The 20,014-nt window shown below is 46.4% G+C and overlaps 1 protein-coding gene across 1 annotated transcript; it reads left to right on the top strand.

Moving 5' to 3' along the window:
• Nucleotides 1-11,728: 11,728 nt before the first annotated feature.
• LOC129335134 (uncharacterized protein K02A2.6-like) lies at nucleotides 11,729-15,681 on the top strand. Its single transcript, XM_054987586.1, has 3 exons — nucleotides 11,729-12,067; nucleotides 12,634-15,063; nucleotides 15,187-15,681. The coding sequence occupies exons 1-3, from the start codon at nucleotides 11,729-11,731 to the stop codon at nucleotides 15,679-15,681; spliced, it is 3,264 nt and encodes a 1,087-aa protein (XP_054843561.1).
• Nucleotides 15,682-20,014: the final 4,333 nt, after the last annotated feature.

The following is a 20,014-nucleotide window of genomic DNA, read 5'->3' as shown; positions in this document are numbered from 1 at the left end:
CCTCCGCCCTTCCACAGCCCAGTGGCAGTCGCACAGCCGGGCTTCCGCCGGCACATTGTGTTTACCTCACGCGTCAGGGCGCCGTGACGTTCCGGCCAGAGGAGGCGCGCGTGTTCACTCCCCCCTCCCCCGCTCGCCTGTACAACTAGCTACCATTTTTCTTTTCCTTAAAGAGCGTTAGTATCAGCGTGGTTTGAGTGCAGTGGCACTTTAGAGAGTAACAAGATTTTCAGGATATGAGCTTTCGAGTGTCAGAATTCCCTTCCTCACAGCTTTGACTCTCCAAAACTTATACGCTAAATATCTTGTTGGTGGTCTCTAAGGTGTCAGTGGACTCAAATCCTAATGTATTACTGCAGACCAACCCGGTTACCTACCCAAAACTCATTAGATGTGTATGTAGCAGTTCTGCAACCTGAAAGTTTGGAACACGCTGTAATAGCCAATTGCCCGCCAAAACAAAAACAAGCGACTTTCTAGAGAAGGCTGTGTAGGTTTGGGGAAAGAAAAATCATAAGCAGTTACTCCAGTCTAAGCCCGTTGAAATCAATGGACTTAGACCAGAGTAACTGCTTAGGATTTCACTGATCATTGCATGCCCTGAAGCTTTCAGTCTAACCTGCTTCGTAGGGCTGTTACTGTTAGGATAATAGGGCGGACGATTGATCAATCATGCACACCACCTGAACTCCTTGGAGGGCGGAAGTAATAAAAATTACTGTAAAGGTGGTAACTCGAGTTACCAGGTACCTCTTTCCTCCTGCTGGGAGGGTAGGGCACCTAGCACCTCATATTGGGCACGAGGGTATTATTGTGTGTGTGTGTGTGAAGTGCACACGCGCCCCGGGGCTGACACAGTGGTTACCATGCAGGCTGCGTGAGCGCTTCCACGCTTCACAAACGGCCGTTTCGGCTCGTTTGGGGCCCAAATCGTCCTAAACAAGGCACGGGAGTGCTCTTGCAGCTGGTGCAACGTCACTTCAAGAAGTGATGTCACAGTGCGCCCAGGGAGCGTGTGCACGGCTCATGTTCTCTGGGTGCCTGCTAATGGGGGGCAACCTCCGGGGGGGGGAGGTGCGCTGATGCCACTTCCTGAGGTGACATCGCACCGGCCATGGGCGTGCTCCTACACTTTGCTGAATTAACCCTACACGAAGCGTGGGAACATTCCCATGGATGGTGTGATGACATCACTTCCCGAAAGTGACATTGCACAAGTTCTGGGAGCATGCAACAGAGAGAGACTCATGGAAGGCAGAAGGTAAGTGCCAGATCTCCCCTCTCACCGGGATGTTAAGACCCCTACCCATACATGCATCACATCTTTTCTTCACTACTGAACTCTTCCTGCCTCAAAACTTAGGGTTTTCAGTAGCAAAGTAAATCCCAGTGCACTCCTGCCACCAATAAATAAATAAAACTCATTGTTTGTTTCCTTCACCTGCCCTTCCCTCATGCCAGGAGCCCCATTTAGGGTTTCTTTTTTCAAACAGCTGCAATGGAAGGTGGTACTTTTGTTTGTTTTTCGTTGATATTTCAGTAAATTAATGTTGGGTTGAACCAAGCAGTTCCCTTTGCATTTCCAAACCCTACGTATTTAGGGACCAAGTGATGTCATCGCACAGGGCTGGGAGCACTCCCGCATTTCACAGCAGGCTGATTTGGGACCTAAATTATTTGGGGCCTAAATTGGCCCACTGCAAAGCTCTGGAATGCCCTGGCACACCTTGGCGGGGGGGGGGGCTATTCTTCCGCCTTTCCTCCTACCAGCCAGGTAAGTCTTGGCTGGGGGGCAGAGGGTAGGAGCAGGGCCATTTCCAAATGACTTACCGGCCTCCAGAGCGTTGCGCAAAACGCAGAAGATAGCAACTTCTCGTGTGAAATCACACCAGGAAGACGCGATGTCACACAAAACTCCTGGATGAGAGCATCTTCCTGGCGTGATTTCACGCGAGAAGACGCTATCTTCCGCGTGTTTTGCGCAACGCTCCGGAGGCCGGTAAGTCGTGTGGAAATGGCCCAGGTCATCTCTCACCCCCAACAGGGCACCTGGGATCCCTATTTACAGGCAAGAATGAATTTGTGCAGTAATATCACAGGAACCATCCAATACATGATGCAATTCACACAACTCTAATTAACAGAATGATGTGCTGGGGGATGATGCCAGGTTGCATTTCCCCACAAAGTGAAAATTATGGTGTGAGTGCTAGGGAGATGAGATTCAAAGGGAGGAATGTGCTAGTTTTGGCAATGTTAGGATTGTGTTCAGCAAAATTAATAAACATCCGCACAGTCAAAATAACCTGAAAAGACACCTAGGTACATGAACACCAGTATTACAGTTTAACTAGTTTTTAGATGCGAGTGCCTGTCAAACTTCTGGTTCTTGTAACATTTATACATATTAAGAGAGAAATTGCATAATAATCTTCAAAACATGAGCCTGTATCATACACTACAACACCCAAGCAGAAACTAGGTCAGGCTAGTATAAACAGTACTAGGAATGGCACCGATTCACGTAGTCTGATTAAAAAATTAGATGGGGCAATTTCTCATTTGTTATAATTACTTCCAAAGCATAATTGCTGTTCTAAGTTTGTTTTTCTTGTATGGCCAGATATTACTGACTGTTAAAGGATGCACAAGTGGAGAAGGATGCCACTTAGTATGCAAAGGTACAGGCTAGTGTAAAGACTTGGCCATCATCTGAAAAAGTTCTTCCTTCAGTTCTAAGTATAAAAAAGCAACATAGGCCCAAATGCTCATCTGTATAATTAGCATCTCTTCTCTGCATTATCTTCCTCACAATCAGACATAAATAGCAGATGAGGTATTTGAAGACTTAGAGGTGTGAGCCAACAAAAATTATTATAATTTCTGATTTGGGATTCAAGGGAAAACTTTTGCTGTAATTTTTGGCTTTCAGGTAGGACATTACTGGTTTGGGATTCAAACCTGTGAGGTTTTTTTCAGATTCTGGAATATTGAGACCATTATTTTCAATGGAAAACTAATTCAAGTGTCTGGGGCAACTGTTTTTAAAGACAATGGCACCAAATTTGCACAGAACGTAGTCCTCATTCTAATCTGAAGATGCCATAAATTTCAAGCAGAATGAACAAAGCAGGTGCCTTTCAGTAGAGGTGCACTTCTTTCCAATGATTCCTATGGGGAAAATGACATTGGCTACTGGCATTTTAAAAAAATCCTTTCTGCATCTATTTTCAACTTAATTTTATGGTGACTGACTAACATTTTTTTATCTGAAGGTATCTGAAGAAGTGAGCCGTGGCTCACGAAAGCTCATACCCTACCACAAATTTTGTTAGTCTTATAGGTGCTGCTGGATTCTTGCTCTTTTCTACTGCTACAGACAAACACGGCTCTTTTCATGGTTACCTGTGGAATTAAGTACCAAATATATTATGTAATATACAGTATATTGGGATTACAGTATATTAGGGTTACAGGTCCTTTTATATAGTTAACAACTTTCTTGCTTTCCAAGCAAGCCTTGAGACTGACATGCTAGAAGTAAAATGGTTCAAGTCTCATATCTGCATAAGAACTGCAGTGTTTAGAAATTAGCTATTCATTCTCACTAGATGGCAGCAAATTCAAATTAATGTAGCAGAACTATGTCTGATACTCAGAGGCAATTTTGCAGTGTGAAATTGCTCTTTAATTATTACTCAAAACAAAATTCCTACTCAAGAGTTGCCTTGATGTAGTTTGCATGAAACTTGCATGTTTACTGTTATATGAGCCTATCCAATATATTTTTAGAGGAGTGAATATACAATCTAAATCACTGGAATTCATATGTAAATTTGACTCAGCCAGACTTGGATTGAATAGATACTATGAATGGTTATCTCATTATCAGAAGTAACTGATTTCATTAATAGAAGCAAACTAATCCCATTATCAGAAGTAAACTGATTTGCATCTACTCCCCTCTCCCCTCACCACCTATATATATATGGCCGGTTTCCTCTTACCCTCCATGTATCTGACAAAGAGAACTGTGGTTCTTGAAAGCTTATGCTACAGTAAAGTTGGTTAGTCTTAAAGGTGCTACTGGACTCTTTACTATTTTGCTACTACAGACTAACACAGCTAACTCCTCTGAATCTAAATAACATTCCTGAAGAATTTAAAGACCATGTACAGAACAGATTTGTAATACTAACAGTGCAATCCTGAAGCCCACAGCAGCACCAGCAGCCACACGCTGCCATAACTGCAGCACCAGCAGTCCACTACCTAAGGACTTGGGTGGGAGAGCTGCACGAGCAAGTTAACCCAGTAGGGTGTGGCCACTGCCAAAACCGCCCTCCCCGCTGTTCCCTTGACAACCCATCAGCATCCACCAATGGCTGCACTGCCACTATGACAGCCACATGAGTGGCAGACAGTGGTGCAGCCAATGCATGGGCTGTGATCCCTGCTGCCTGCTGACACGTCCCTCCCACCCTGTTCCTTGTGCTGAGCAGTCGGGCCATGAGTCTTCCATGATTTTCAACATCTATGTAAAGATGCCGGGAGAGGTCATCCAGAGGTCATCCAGAGATTTGGCTGAGTTGATACCAATATGTGGATGACTCACAGCTGTATCTTCCACTACCAGCAAATAACAATAAGGCTGTGAAAATGGAATAGGCACCTGGAGACGATTCTGGAGTGGATGAGGGCTAACAAGCTGAAATTTAATCCCAACAATTTATTTATTTATTTAATTCGATTTATGCCCTGCCCTCCCCACAGGCTCAGGGCAGTAACAATATTTTTTTAAAAAATCATTAAAATAATCCAGGAGCAGGCTATTTAGACAAATATTAGGAGTCCGTATGCGGGCATAGCAGATGGCCGAGGGCAGCCCCAGAAGAAGTGGTGTGGTCTTAGATGGAAGAAGGAGGACACCCGCTGGCACTCAGCCGAAGGCCCGGCGGAACATCTCCTTTTTACAGGCCCTGCGAAACTGTAACAGGTCCCGCAGGGCCCAGATCTCCAGTGGGACAGCATTCCACTAGGCCAGGGCAGAAAAAGCCCTGCTCCTGGTTGAGGCCAGACGGATGTCCTTCAGGCCAGGGACCACCAGGAGTTGCTTGTCTGCAGAGTGCAACACCCTGCAGGGGACGTAATGGAAGAGGTGGTCCCGCAGGTATGCAGGTCCCAGTCCGTGAAGGGTTTTAAACACCAAGGTTAACACCTTGAACTGGATCCGGAACTCCACTGGGAGCCAGTGCAGCTGGCACAGCACAGGATGAATGTGTGCTTGGATTGGAGTTCCGGTAAGGACGCGTGCAGCTGCATTCTGGACCAGCTGTAACTTCCAGGTCAGGCCCAAGGGCAGCCCAGCGTAGAGTGAGTTGCAGTAGTCTAGCCTGGAGGTGACTGTTGCATGGATTACTGTGGCCAGGGCCGATTCCAGACGGGCACAAATAAAGCGAGTGCTTTCGTTTTTTCAGCGACAGCACTCGTAAAAACCCGCAATTTCCCGTCCCGGCTTACCTGCGGTCCATGGCGCTCGGTTGCGCTATATAAGCGGACGGTGTGAACGCGGTATGGCGGGTTTGCACACTTCTGGACGCTTCGTCACCGCGGAGAGGCCCTCCCCTTTCCCTCCTTCCTTGGCCGGCCGGCAACAATATTCCCTTAATTTTTTTTTAAAAACCGGACGCCATTTGTGCAGTCGCACATTTGCGCACATCAAACTGCGCAAATGCACACAAATGCACAAAAGCGCACAAACGTCGACACTGCGTATTCGCATACCTGCGCGTTTGCGCATTTGCGCAAAACACATAAAAAAAACAAAAAAAAACCAAAATGCGAACCAATGAAGGCCCCTGACGTCAACTGTGACGGGGAGGAAACAACCAATCCCGGGTACCTCGGTTGGCCGTGCGAACATCCGGAAGCGGGACGGCACGGCATGCTGCGAGACAAAGCGGATGGAGACGAAAGTGAACGCGTGGCCGGTAAGCGATTATTTCCGCAGAAAAACCGCAATTTCTGGGCATCTGGAATCGGCCCAGGTCCTGGGGCGAAAGATAGGGCTCCAGTTGCGTGGCCTGTCGAAGATGAAAAAAGGCAGACCTGGCAACGGTCGTGACCTGGGCCTCCATCGAAAGTGTGGCATCCAAGGTCACACCCAAGCTCCTTACTGTCGGCGAAGGTTTCAATTGTACCCCATTGAGGGCTGGGAGCCCAGTCCCCAGCTCGATTGCCCCACAACCCAGACACAGAACCTCCGTCTTCAGGGGATTCAATTTCAGGCAACTCTGATGTAACCATACCATCACAGCCTCAAGACACTTGGCCAAGGAATCCAGAGCGAGATCAGACTGGCCGTCCATCAGCAGACAGAGCTGAGTGTCATCCACATACTGGTGACAAACCAACCCAAAACTGTGGGCTAACCGGGCGAAGGGGCGCATATAGATGTTAAATAGCATCGGGGAAAGAATCGCCCCCTGAGGGATGATTCTTTCAGAAGTACTACTGGTGGGGGGAGGATCTGACCCCAGAAATGCTCCCACTTTAGGTGGGGTTGCACGCCTTCAAAGAAGCAGGTTTATAGCTGCAGCCCTTTCTGTGTGGAAAAGATCTTGCCACTATAGTAATGCCCTGGTAACATCTACATTAGGTTACTGCAATGTGTTCTGTGTGGGGCTGCTACTGAAGACTGTACAGAAGCTACAGTTGGTACAGAATGCTGCAGCCAGAAAGCTGACTGGAGTTGGTCATAGTGATAATATCACTGCAGTTATTGGCATTGTGTGTTTTTGTGTGTTTATTGAATTATTTTTATACTATTTAAATTTTGTTTTAAATTTAAATCATTTGAAATGTTTACATTTTTAAATGTTTTAATATTAACCATCCTGGAGACCCTACTTGGGTAGAAATCTTTTAAATAAAATAAAATAAAAATAATAAAATTGGATACACGCTGAACAAAGGGACAATGATTCCTGATCGTGGTAATGAGTTCAGTCTTGACAGCAGCAATGATTTTTCACATCCCACACAACCTACCTTTCCTTTTCTTACTGCTGCCAGAATATTTATAAAAAGTTGCAGCTGTTATGGAAAACTTAAGTAATAATTCCATCCACCCATCTGACTCAAGCACATGTGTAAACTAGATGAAATAGTTCATTGCTGTTTTATTTTGCTAGACTGTTTTTACAACCCCCAAGGTTTTTTTGCCAGTTACCAGGTTATCTAATTTCTCCAAAAATATGGCATTAAGCATAAGGCATTAAAATACATCAGTGTGTGAATAATATTTTTCAAAAATCTTATGCTTTTTTTTAACCAATTAAATGTAAACTTTACACAAGGCCAGTACTAATTGGTACTGCTGTAAATGGATTAAGGTTCCATAGAACAAGAATTTTATCCATTGTTTCTTTCTGCAATATAAGTAGTGTAAAAATCTACAGAATTTAAATAATAGAAATGTATGCACCATTTGATTATAGAACATTTAGGTTCAGATCCTGGTAAGGTTAGTTAAATGTTATCATATTTTGTAGTACGCTTATTGATTGACTCAATAGTTCAATCATACTTGGATTCTGCCTTGAGACTTAGTGAGAAAGATGGATTATAAATGAAAATAAAGTCTCATAAGATTCAGCAGCACATGCAGAGCAATCTTGGTCAAGGATGAAGCTGCCTTGTATTGAATCAGACCACGGATTCAAGGCCAGTATTGTTTTCCCTGACTGGCAGCAATTCTCCAGGCTTTCATACAGAGGTTGCGTGTGTCATCTTTTAACTGGAGACATCAAGGATTGAACGTGGAATTCTCTGCATGCAAAGTGGACCCTCTGCCACTGAGTTATGGTCCCTTCACATTGGGGTGAGATGGGGTGGAACAAGGGGAAGTGGTGGAACAAGGCAAAAAACCATTGTCCTAGAAGGTTCATGTTTTCCAGAAGAGACATGTTGTTTCTGTAGGCCTGCAGTTTGAGTCAAATATTGCAGGATGAACACTGTGATTAATGGTAGTCCACCTTTGCATGCTCCTCCTCAGCACGTACTCCTCCACAGGCACGTTTTCCCCATGAAATTCACCTATCATGGTGAATTTGCTTTTAAAGCAACTGTAGCATCATTCAATTATACTACGGGTTTTTATTCAATTGCTACATATATGTCAAAGAATGTCTTCATACTTTTAATTAAATATAGATTGTTCTCCACGGACTACACCCTCAGTGCTTTACATAATAAAGAGTCCACTAAGACCTTTAAGACTAACCAACTTTATTGTAGCACAAGCTTTTGAGAACCACAGTTCTCTTCATTGGGTGCATCTGACAAAGAGAGCTGTCGTTCGAAAGCTGATTGATTGATTGATTGATTTGATTTGATTTGACTTATCTCCCACCCTCCCCACGAATGGGCTCAGGGTGGCTCACATCATCAATAAGACACAATAAATTAATAATCAACTTTAAAAACACATTTAAAACTTAATGGTACCATTATGCTACAATGAAGTTGGTTAGTCTTAAAGGTGCTACTGGACTCTTTACTATTTTGCAGCTACAGACTAACGTGGCTAACTCCTGTGGATCGAAGTGCTTTACATGGAAAAATTCAGAAAATGGAGATATTGTTAAGGATAAACTACTTATATTGTTCATTTGCAGTAACATAGCCAGTTATAGAGAGCTATGTGGTCACCAAGTTGTGATAAAAAGATTGTGGCAACAAGAACTGGCCTTGGTGGTGGAACAGCTATCCACTCTAGCAGTGGCTTGCACTTTACACCTCAGCTGCTCTTAAAGTTATGAGACTTGGAGTTTCACAAATTTCTTGGAGCATGGAGCAGCTGCTTGCAGAAGGCCCAGTTACCTCCATGAATCAGTTGTCCCTTGTGAGACATGATGACTTCTGGCAGTTTGTGAGTGATCTGAAGGACTGAGACAATCAGCATGTCAGAGTCTTCTGTCTGGGAGATCTTCACATACATTGCTGAGGAGATGAGCATTGCCAAGGTACTGTGATGTAACATGCTGTCCCAGTCCAGAAGAGGCTTGCCATCACATTTGACAAGCTAATGTTCAATATCTTCAGAGTTGGACTGAGGAACTAGTTTGAGATAAGGCCCTTAATCACCTTCACAATCTTCAGGAAGGTGAAGGTGAAGTGGCTAAGTTTGCTGATGTCACTAAATTGTTCAGGGTGGTGAGAACCAGAGAGGGCTGTGAGGCACTCCAAAGGCTGGGTGAGTGGGCGTCAATGTGGCAAATGAGGTTCAACGTAGCCAAGTGCAAAGTAATGCACATTGGGGCAAAAAAATCCCAAATATAAATACACAATGATGTGGTCCAAGCTGGCGGAGACTGACCAAGACAGATCTTGGAGTCATGGTGGATAACTCACTGAAAATGTTGATACTGTGTGCGACAGCAATAAAAAAGGCCAACGCTATGCTGGGGATTATTAGGAAGGGAATTGAACACAAATCAGCTATTATCATAATGCCCCTGTATAAATCAATGGTACGGCCTCATTTGGAATACTGTGTACAATTCTGGTCTCAAAAAAGATATTATAGCACTGGAAAAAGTGCAGAAAAGGGCAACTAGAATGATTAAAGGGATGGAACACTTCCCCTATGAAGAAAGGTTAAAGCGCTTGGGGTTCTTTAGCTTGGAGAAACGACGGCTGAGGGGTGACATGATAGAGGTTTACAAGATTATGCATGGGATAGAGAAGGTAGAGAAAGAAGTATTTTTCTCCCTTTCTCACAATACAAGAACTCGTGGGCACTCAATGAAATTGCTGAGCAGTCGGGTTAGAATGAATAAAAGGAAGTACTTCTTCATCCAAAGGGTGATTAACACATGGAATTCACTGCCTGAGGAGGTGGTGGCAGCTTCAAGCATCGACAGTTTCAAGAGGAGATTGGATAAACATATGGAGCAGAGGTCCATCAGTGGCTATTAGCCAAAAGGTATAGATGGAACTCTCTGTCTAGGGCACTGATGCTCTGTATACTTGGTATTTGGGGGGCAATCAGTGGGAGGGCTTCTAGTGTCCCTTCCCCACTGGCAGACCTCCTGAGGACATCTGGTTTTTGGCCACTTTGTAACACAGAGTGTTGGACTGGATGGGCCATTGGCCTGATCCAAAATGGCTAAAAAAACAAAGGGATTGCACTCTATAATTAAAAAAAGCGGTGCGGAAGACTTGATGGTGGGCTTTCTAGAGTTGAAGGTTTTCTTCATATGTGGCCCCCATTGAATGCAGTTACGTTGAAATTTTTGCACCCAAACAGTCTTGTGGTGAGGAATACTAGAACAGAAAGTGGTACCATAGCATGATGCTTCTGCATCAGTGGATTCCAAGGAACTATGCCAGGACATGTATGCCAGAGTATCTGTCAGAAGCCATGATGACACAGCTATCTTTCCTCCAGCCAAGTACATACATTCCTTTTTACCAAACGTATTGTTAGTTTTCACAGCTGTCCCTTCTCGTTTTTGATTTTCCTTTTTAGTAAGGTTCATTTAATATAATAACCTATGTGTTTAATAGTTTCAGGAGGCTAGCCATGTTGGTCTGTAGTTGAAGAGCAAGTTCTGGGTCCAATCTAGTAGGTCTTTAAGGTGCTGTTGGTCCCAGATCTTGCTCTATATGCTTAATGTATCAGTGGAAACAGGCAGGGAGAATGCACAATCTTCCAAGGGCATTGCTGAGATTTGGGTCTGATTGTGTGAGTATTCTGGATACGTGGTAGGCATGTGGTGTTTGCAGGGAGACAAAAACTGCTGGGAAATATGATCAAGTTTATGTGTGTACAGCATCTGCTGTATGGCTTGGAGCAATTTGTGGTGCAGTTTGGAGTACCCCTTCCCTCGGTGTGAGTTTGGCATCTCTGAGTGCGAAGGGGATGGTCCTAGGGCCCCCAGAAGTGATGGACCACGGACGGATGAACCAGTCTGTGAATGGATCGGGTTCGTGAAAAATTCGTGGTCCATGGTCCGTGGGGGTTTTCCGGTCTGTGCCCACCTCTAATAAGGAGAGACAAGAGAGATTGTTTATGGGTGCATATTAAATCAGCATGGTCTCTCAAAACATTGTTCAAGTTTTTTTGGTTGAGGTGATAGGAAAAGGCAGAGAAAGGGAAGATAGAAAGGATAAGGAGAGACAAGAGGGATTGTTTATAGCTGCATACTGTAATGTACTGGTTGAACTCTAGCTTGCAAGAGAACTCAAGGCTATGCTATCATTGGTTACTATTTACGGATGGCAGCCAATCAGGGGGGCAAGATAAAGACCAATCACTGAGCTGTAAATAAGTTACATTGTATATGGGTTATGCAAACGATGGTATTATAAAATATGTGTTCTCATTGGCTATCAGTATTCTGGGGGCGGAGCTGCTGTATATATATTGAGGGTTTCTGTTCAGTTGGTGTGTGTGTGTGTTATGCTGAATAAAGAGCTGTTGGTTTACCTCAAGTCTGAACCCACTATTTAATACTAGCGACGAGGATGGGATCTCTGATTGGGTGTGCAGCCCCAACATCAGAGCGAAATCACTAACAGGGTGCTTGGGTATGCAGCCCAAGACCTGAACTGAAATATTAAGCTTGGGTAGGCAACCCCAAGAAATAGAGCAAATCACTTGCCGGCTAGGAATCGTCGCCTCACCTATCCGGCATACACTTACTTCGTCCCGAGGACAGACATGGCCGCTAAGGGCCACTTGGAGCCGTTTGACCCAACAGCCGAAGACTGGGAATCATACATTACCCGGTTTGAATTCTACCTTGAGGCAAACAAGATTGACGACACAGATCTCACGAGAGCGGCCTTCAGCGTGTGTGGGTGTTCCACATTTGATATAGCGCGGGCACTAGTGGCGCTGGCCCCGCTTCAAACTACAGCATTCGACACGATAAAAAACAGACTCAAGGAACACTTCTCACCACAGCCATCAGAAATAGCCAGCAGGCATGCGTTCTACAAGCGCAACCAGGCACAAGGGGAATCCATAGCGGCATTTGTCACAGCCCTCCGACAGGCAGCCCGGCAATGCAATTTCCCTGACCTAGAGATGGTGCTTTGGGGCAGGTTAGTGTGTGGGCTGCGGGATGAAAAACTCCAAAGGCGACTGTTTGTGAAGAAAGAGCTGACCTTCAAAATGGCACATGATGAGGCCATCGCCGCTGAAGCAGCAGAACAATCCTCAAAGGAGGTCCGGCAGTCGCACACTCCACCGCCGTCCTGCAGGTCCGAACAGGTACATCAGGGGTACGTAGAGGACCTGTCATCATCAGAGGATGACGAGGAAGAGGTACTGCGAACCAAGTTCCACGACAAGAAACGGGGGGGCCACCAACATTGCAGGGCACCCCTTGCGCAAGCTGTGGAGGACCTCACTGGAGGAAGTCATGCCGGTTCCGGGACGCACAATGCCGTAACTGCGGAAAACTGGGACACATCGCTCGCGCCTGTCGCTCCGCAAAGAACCAAGTCGGGTCGCCCAAGTCCAGCCACAAGTCAGCGCCGGGCTACAAAAAGGCATCAACCCATAAGAGCGACTGCCACACAATCACAATACGCCACGCTGATGTAGCCCAGACCAGTGAGTCATCGGTGCAAGCATTACAACCTCCAAGCAGCAACAAAATAAAGGTGACAGTGAAGATCCAAAACATGCCCTGTGAGATGGAAGTCGACTCAGGGTCAGCGTTATCCATCATCTCTTCGCACACACTACAGATGATACGCCGAAAGTCATCCACACCTCATCTTGAATCAGCAGACATGGTGCTGAAAGACTTCCAAGGCCGCTGCATGCCGATCATGGGCATCGGCACATTCCAAATAAAGTACAAGGACTTTGCTGTCCCACTACGATTAGTGGTAGTTCAAGGCCGCCAACCTAGCTTACTCGGCCTCGACTGGTTTCGACCTCTCGGCATTTTAATTGCAGGCGTGCAGCAGCTGTATCGTGATGAGGTGGCATCAGTATACAGAGAGTTCCCAGCAGTCTTTGACGGGGCTCTTAGCAATTACACAGGGCCACCTGTCTCATTTGATCTAAACCCAGCCGTGGCCCCCATCCGCCTGAAGCCTCGCAGGGTTCCATTTGCACTCAAGCCAAAGATAGATGAGGAGCTGGATCAGCTGATCGAACAGGGAGTCCTGGAACCAGTTTCTCACGCCAAATGGGAAACTCCCATAGTAACACCACTAAAACCCAATGGAGCGGTCAGAATTTGTGCAGACTATAAATGCACAATCAACAAAGCACTGCAGCAACATGCCTACCCAGTACCGGTCGTGAGCCATCTCCTGGCATCGCTCCAAGGGGGGAAGATTTTTGCCAAGCTTGATCTGGCCCAGGCTTACCAGCAGCTACCCGTGGACAAGGCGACAGCCGAAGCCCAAACTATCGTGACACACCGGGGGGCTTTCAATGTTAAAAGGCTACAATTCGGTGTCAACGTCGCCCCAGGAATTTTCCAAGGCATCATGGAAGGACTTGTATGTGGGATTCCAGGCATTATTCCGTACTTTGATGATGTCCTAATCGCGGGAGAGTCAGAAAGCGCACTAGCAGAGAGGCTTCGCTGTGTCCTTCGCAAACTACAGGACGCCAGCTTGAAGGTTAAGAGAGAAAAATGCCAGTTCGCTGTTGAGAGTGTGGAGTTCCTGGGATTCCTCAGTGACGCAGCCGGTATACATCCCACACCAGCAAAGGTACGGGCCATTAAAAGTGCGCCTCCTCCAGGATCAAAGAAGGAACTACAATCCTTCCTGGGCCTATTAAATTTCTACCACACCTTCTTGCCACATAAGGCGTCAGTCGCAGAGCCCCTGCACCGCCTCCTTGATTCCTCTGCCCCCTGGGGGTGGGGCAGAAGAGAAGCCGCTGCATTCGAAAAGGTAAAAACACTACTGTCGTCCGAGAGCGTGCTGACACACTTTGATGAGAAAAAACTGATCGTACTCGCCTGCGATGCCTCCCCATATGGTATCGGAGCTGTCCTAAGCCACAGAATGCCTACCAGGCATGAAGCGCCCATCGCCTACTTTTCGAGAACTTTGTCGGCTGCGGAACGGAACTATGCCCAAATAGACAAGGAAGCTCTGGCAATTGTAGCTGGAGTAAAAAAGTTTCATGATTACCTCTATGGCCGGAAGTTCCTCATCGCAACCGACCACAAACCGCTCCTGGGATTACTCACTCCAGACAAGCAAACGCCCCAAATCCTTTCGCCCAGAATGCTGCGGTGGACAGTGTTCATGTCTGCCTACTCCTACGAATTACAGCACCGCCCAGGCAAAGCAATGGGACATGCTGATGCCCTGAGCCGCCTGCCACTGGCTGACCAGGGGACCGACCCATCTCCAGCTCATCACATCACGTTGCTGGAAGACTTGCCGAGTCCACCGCTCAGAGCCTCCGATGTGGCGTCACATACTGCTAAAGACTGCACCCTCAGCCGCGTTCTCAACTGGGTGTGGAGGGGGTGGCCATCAGGCCAGCTGGCCGAGCAGTTTCGGCCGTTCGTCATTAGACAGCATGAACTCTCAGTACACAAGGGCTGTCTGCTATGGGGAAATAGAGTTGTAATCCCCAGCAAACTGAGACAACAAGTGCTGGAGGCACTACACAGTGGACACCCGGGCATAGTGCGCATGAAGGCAATGGCGCGCAGCTATGTCTGGTGGCCAGGCATGGATAGGGCTATTGAGGAATGGGTCCACACCTGTCAGCCGTGCCAGGAAACACGCCCAGCTCCAGCACAAGCCCCAGTACATCCTTGGGAGTCAGCAAGAGCACCCTGGTCGAGAGTCCACATTGATTTTGCAGGGCCATTTCAGGGACAAACCTTTCTTATAGTTGTGGATTCTTATTCAAAGTGGCTAGAAGTTGTCCCTGTCTCCACAGTGACTACAGCTGTGGTCATTAGGGCCCTACGTCAGCTGTTTGCAACGCACGGTTTGGCTGACACGGTAGTCTTGGATAACGGAACACAATTCACATCAGCTGAGTTCCGGCAGTTCCTGGCCAACAATGGCATCAGGCAAGTCACGTCTGCTCCATTCCACTCTTCCACCAATGGGCAGGCAGAACGGATGGTGCGGACAACAAAGGACAGTCTTCGGCGAATCAGTCAAGGAGACTGGCAGTCGCGATTGGCTGCATTCCTGTTACAGCAACACGTCACGCCGCATTCCACGACAGGCCGCAGCCCCACAGAGCTACTGATGAACAGGAAGCTCACCGTGACTCTCGACAGACTGCACCCCGACCTATCGGCCGAGGAAAGGCCCATGCCAGAAGGAGAGGTAAGATCCTTCCAGCCAGGAGATCTCGTATATGCCCACGACTACAGCGGACGTCTGCCGTGGGTGCCTGCGTCCGTAGACACTGCAACGGGACCAGTATCATACGCCGTTGTCGCAGCTGATGGCAGGAAACTACGACGACACGTGGACCAGCTACGACGCAGATGGCCGGCTAGGACAACGGGGGCCGAGAGCTTACCAATGCCAAGTGTACAGGACACCGTCACTCAAGGAACGGACAGTGAATCTATACCACGGCATGCACCAACATTCAGCCCACAGGCTGCAGAGTCAAGTAGACTCTTAAATCCCCGAGAACCAAGCGGATTTAAGTAACGGGCTGACAACCGCAACAACACCGGCTCAATTGCAGGACTCACATTGTCCCTCGCCTCAAATGACCATACGTCGGTCCCAGCAGACTCGGACTCCTCCCAGTCACCTGAAAGACTATATTTGTTAGAAGGTCAGTTCTGACCTAGGGGGAAGGAGTGTAATGTACTGGTCGAACTCTAGCTTGCAAGAGAACTCAAGGCTATGCTATCATTGGTTACTATTTACGGATGGCAGCCAATCAGGAGGGCAAGACAAAGACCAATCACTGAGCTGTAAATAAGTTACATTGTATATGGGTTATGCAAACGATGGTATTATAAAATACGTGTTCTCATTGGCTATCAGTATTCTGGGGGCGGAGCTGCTGTATATATATATATTGAGGGTTTCTGTTCAGTTGGTGTGTATGTGTTATGCTGAATAAAGAGCTGTTGGTTTACCTCAAGTCTGAACCCACTATTTAATACATACTATATCAGCATACACTCTCAGAACATTGTTCCACATTTTTGAAGAGCACTCTGGCGTTCATTTTCCATTCTCAGGAAGGTAGCTTTATAGGAATTCTGCTCCATTCTGTCAGGGTAGAGATATTTCAAGATTTCCCTCCAGTAGCTGCCTTGATGTCATCGTCCTGAAGCACAAAGGTTCAATTCCTGAAGGAGCTGTAAGCCGGATTCAAGATCAGTTGCTTGGAGTATTTTCCTTTGGTAGGCTACTTGGAGTTTTGTTGAAGCAATCCACCTGTATCTGATGTTTGCATTGTTTAGCTTAGATGTGATCGGCTTGAGCTCTCTTCTTTGTAGGAAAGTTTCATTAGATAGATCTTGGAAGATCTGGATCTTTTTATTTTGAAAGGTGAAAGATCCTCTCTTGTTTTTTGGAGTATTTTGTGTTGGGCACAGCTATCAAAGAATTGGATTATTATGTCTCTGCTCGCTTTATTTCTTGTATTGTGCGGTGGACCCATTCTGTATGCTTTTTCTATGATCAGAGTTACACCATCTTCTAGTTGCAATTCCTGGACCAACCACTCTGCAAGGAAGGCTGCCAGATCTGTATTGCCTTCCTCAGACTCAGCAAAACCCCTAAATTTGAGGGTTTTGTATTTTAATTTGTTTTCCAGGTCAATAATTTTACTTTTCAGCCAGTTCTCATTAGTTTGCAGGCTGTCTCCCCCCTCTTGGAGGGTCAAGCCTAATTCTAATGCCGTGTCAGTAGTATGGGTTACTTGGAGTAGCATATTTTAAATTTCTCTCAACTGCTCCATCATGGGCTGTAAGAGATTTTCAGTTCTGGAAATTCTATCTTCCAGCTGGTCAATTTTATTTTTAATTTCTAAGTCCAGTACCTGGATGTCCTCCATTGTTGTCTCCCCTTTGCTTGTGGTAGCCATCTTGGGTTGTCTTTGCTCTGTGCCGGTGCCGCTCCTGGGCTCTCCAGTCAGAAAGAAGGTCTTTACTGATGGAAGAATGGATTCGGCAACTTTATTTTTGCTTCTCCCTGTCTTACCCATCTTTAGAGTGAAAAAGAATGGCTGTGGATCTCTTAAAAGTGATGACGGGGGGAGTTGAAGCCAGGAGCCTGCTCTTCAAACGTCTGGCATGTTCACTCGTGATGCCCTGTCCCTTAACCATGTCTTATTAAGGGCTAAAGTTACGACAATTTTGGGTTACTGATTGTGAAGGTTGTGCTAAATTCTTCCCCGTGCTTAATGTTTCCTGAAATAAATGATATTCTGGGGATACAATTAAGAGAAGAATTTGACCTTTAAAAAAAAGGATGCAGTTACATTGTTGATTCCTAGCAGAGATGAGGAAAGCAACAAAAATGGACTTGGATTGTCTTTACTTAGATTGGATTGTCTTTACTTAATCACAAAATATCATGAGGTTCTCAACCTCTATAACTGAAAAAATTCTGATTGCCAGTGTCTAACTCCATGCCACTTCCCACTATACCCTTTCTTTGTTTTTGTATTCACTCTGTATTATGTATTCAAAACAAGACATGGAGCTGGTGTCAATTAGGGTTTTATCAAAACTTCCATTTCATTCAAAGTATTTCAAGAAAAAACTTGTAAATATTTAATATAGAAGGCAATGTTTTGGTGTTTATTAGGGTCTTTCTCCTAATTCCAGTTCTAAAATCTAGAGTATCATGAAACAACATAGGCTAGTCTTATCATACCAGCAAGACAAAAGGTATGCTAGAAAGAAGAACCAACAGTGCCACAAAAGTGGGGGTTGGGAGGACAGAAGGTAAAGCAATGAAATGGATCCTTCAAACTGCTGGTACAAGAAGCTGAAGGAGGAGGAGGTTTCCCACTTTACTTTTCTCCTGTGTAAATGCTGATGGGTAGGTAACCCTTATGGATCATGTGAGAATGAGGCTGCAGTAAGGAGTGAGAATCAACAAAGTTTTCCCTTTCTCTCTTAAACTGGCAGACTTTGCCTGATCCCCTCTCCTCACAGCCCTCCATGCCATTTTGGCATTTCGTCCATGGGAGCCCCACAAGACACGTTTTTTAGGAATCTCAGTGGGTTGCTGGTAGGTTGGAAGGCAAGGTAGAAAAGATCTGCAAATTCCTTGTGTGGGAAGGTCGTAGTATCCAACCCATGCTGTACAACATAAAAACATTAAAAGTAGGTTCCATTTTGAAGTTTGCAGTTAAAGGTAAATCCTGGAAAGTCAGAAATACTTTGGTTGTATGCATATTTGGGACCCAGCATTAATTCTCCAGCATGCACTAGCCTTTGTAAGCATTATCCTGTGGTTTCAGTTCTTAGTTTTCCAGTGTACAGGGACATGACAGAGACACAGGATAAAATAAAATTTAAAAAGGCATTCCAAGAAGAAGGTAGAGTTACGTATTGAAGAAGCATATTCTGGGTTTCTGTCATTAGAAAAGGAGAGACCTATGAAGAGATGAATTGGACTGTCACAAAGGAAATAAGAGTGAAAATGTAAGAAGGAAATGAATAAATCAAGTCATTTTTCAGTTGGATATACATTTCCAGCCCACATTTTCTCTGGAGGGCAGTTTGATGAGGAAATTTGTGTTTGGTTCCAAGGAGTATGAATCACATGAAATCGGAATCCAATGAAGCTTTAAAGCTATATTTGACGTTGAAGGTGCATAACCATTCCTCCTAAATGTGACAAAATCTTTATTATGCAGATCAGAAAATCAAAGTGTGACATAAAGAACAAAGCAGGTCTCTAATAAGTATGGCTCTGCATGATGAGAACATGTAACTGTAAATAACTATGGCTCAGTTTCTGAACTTTGCTTCCATTTTCACCTCTCTTTGCCCACTATGAAGGCACCCATCTATTGTGAGCATTTTTCTCTGGTGGTACATGCTTTCTGACTCATTGAAAGATGCTGGTCTTGCATGAGCAGAAGCTCTTAGTGCCAGAAAGATGTTATCTGCCATGGAGGTCTGCCTTTGCAGTAGAAAAATGTGTACCATAAGGTATAACAGAGGCAAGACTTAAGCTCCAGGCCTATAGTTGTCCGGGGTCTGAGACACAGCCCCCAGCCTCGCTGGGAGAAAGCAAGGGGAGGCAGCCGGGAGGGGGCTGCCCTGCCACCCCAGCCAGCAGCCAGGGCCAGAGCCTGCCCACCCCAGGGAAAAGGGGCAAAGGGCCAAAGCCCCAGAGGGCTAGAGGGGGCAGGGAGAGGCCAGCTAGTCCCACCCTCCAGGGGGAGGATAGGGGGCTGAGCAGAACAGAGGGAGAAGGCAAAGGCAGGGGGAATAGGGACCCAGCAGCAGCCCAAACAGAGCCCTTACCAGCCAAGGAGGAGAAGCAGCCACAGCAGCTCAGAGCCATGCCCCAGCCTCCACCTCAGCTTGAAGACAGCAACCTGGCTCAGGAGATGCTCAGAACCAAGCCCCTCCAGGTGGAGCTGCTGAAGGCATTCTGTGGGAAGAGCTGGGCAGCCAGCCAAGGAGCCACAGCTGGGCATACCTTCAGTAATCAGCTCAGCCAGAGAGGCCTGGCAGCCAGCCAACATGACACAGCTGTTGCTGATCCAGGCAGCCCAGCCAGCTACCCCGGCTGCAGCAGCTTGAGACGGCTCAGGCCAATGCTGGGAGGCCAAGGAGGGGTGTGGCCTGGCAGGCAGGACCTGCAAGGAGGGCAGGGTGGTGAGAGAAGGCCCTATAAAGGCTGGCTGGGAAGAGCTGTGGGGTGGTGGATGTGAGTAAGGAGTGATGGTGTGGAGTGAGAGTGGAGCAGTGGGAGCGTGGAGGCTTGGAGGAGAGTTCTGGGAGGGGGAGATGACTGAGGGCAAAGGGGGTGAGCAGGCCAGGTTGAGCAGGCCAGC

Source organism: Eublepharis macularius, chromosome 8, assembly GCF_028583425.1.
Source record: "Eublepharis macularius isolate TG4126 chromosome 8, MPM_Emac_v1.0, whole genome shotgun sequence".
Lineage (NCBI taxonomy): Eukaryota > Metazoa > Chordata > Lepidosauria > Squamata > Eublepharidae > Eublepharis > Eublepharis macularius.
The sequence above is the reverse complement of the archived record's forward strand: the minus strand, read 5'-3'. Positions and strand labels throughout refer to the sequence as shown.

What these genes read in the sequence shown, in the direction of transcription:
- LOC129335134 (XM_054987586.1), top strand. Translation starts at nt 11,729, where the DNA reads ATGGCCGCTAAGGGCCACTTGGAGCCGTTTGACCCAACAGCCGAAGAC. An exon ending in TCACAGCCCTCCGACAGGCA is followed by an intron (nt 12,068 to 12,633) that starts GCCCGGCAATGC and finishes CAGACCAGTGAG; the next exon opens with TCATCGGTGCAAGCATTACA. An exon ending in CTGAGTTCCGGCAGTTCCTG is followed by an intron (nt 15,064 to 15,186) that starts GCCAACAATGGC and finishes GGAGACTGGCAG; the next exon opens with TCGCGATTGGCTGCATTCCT.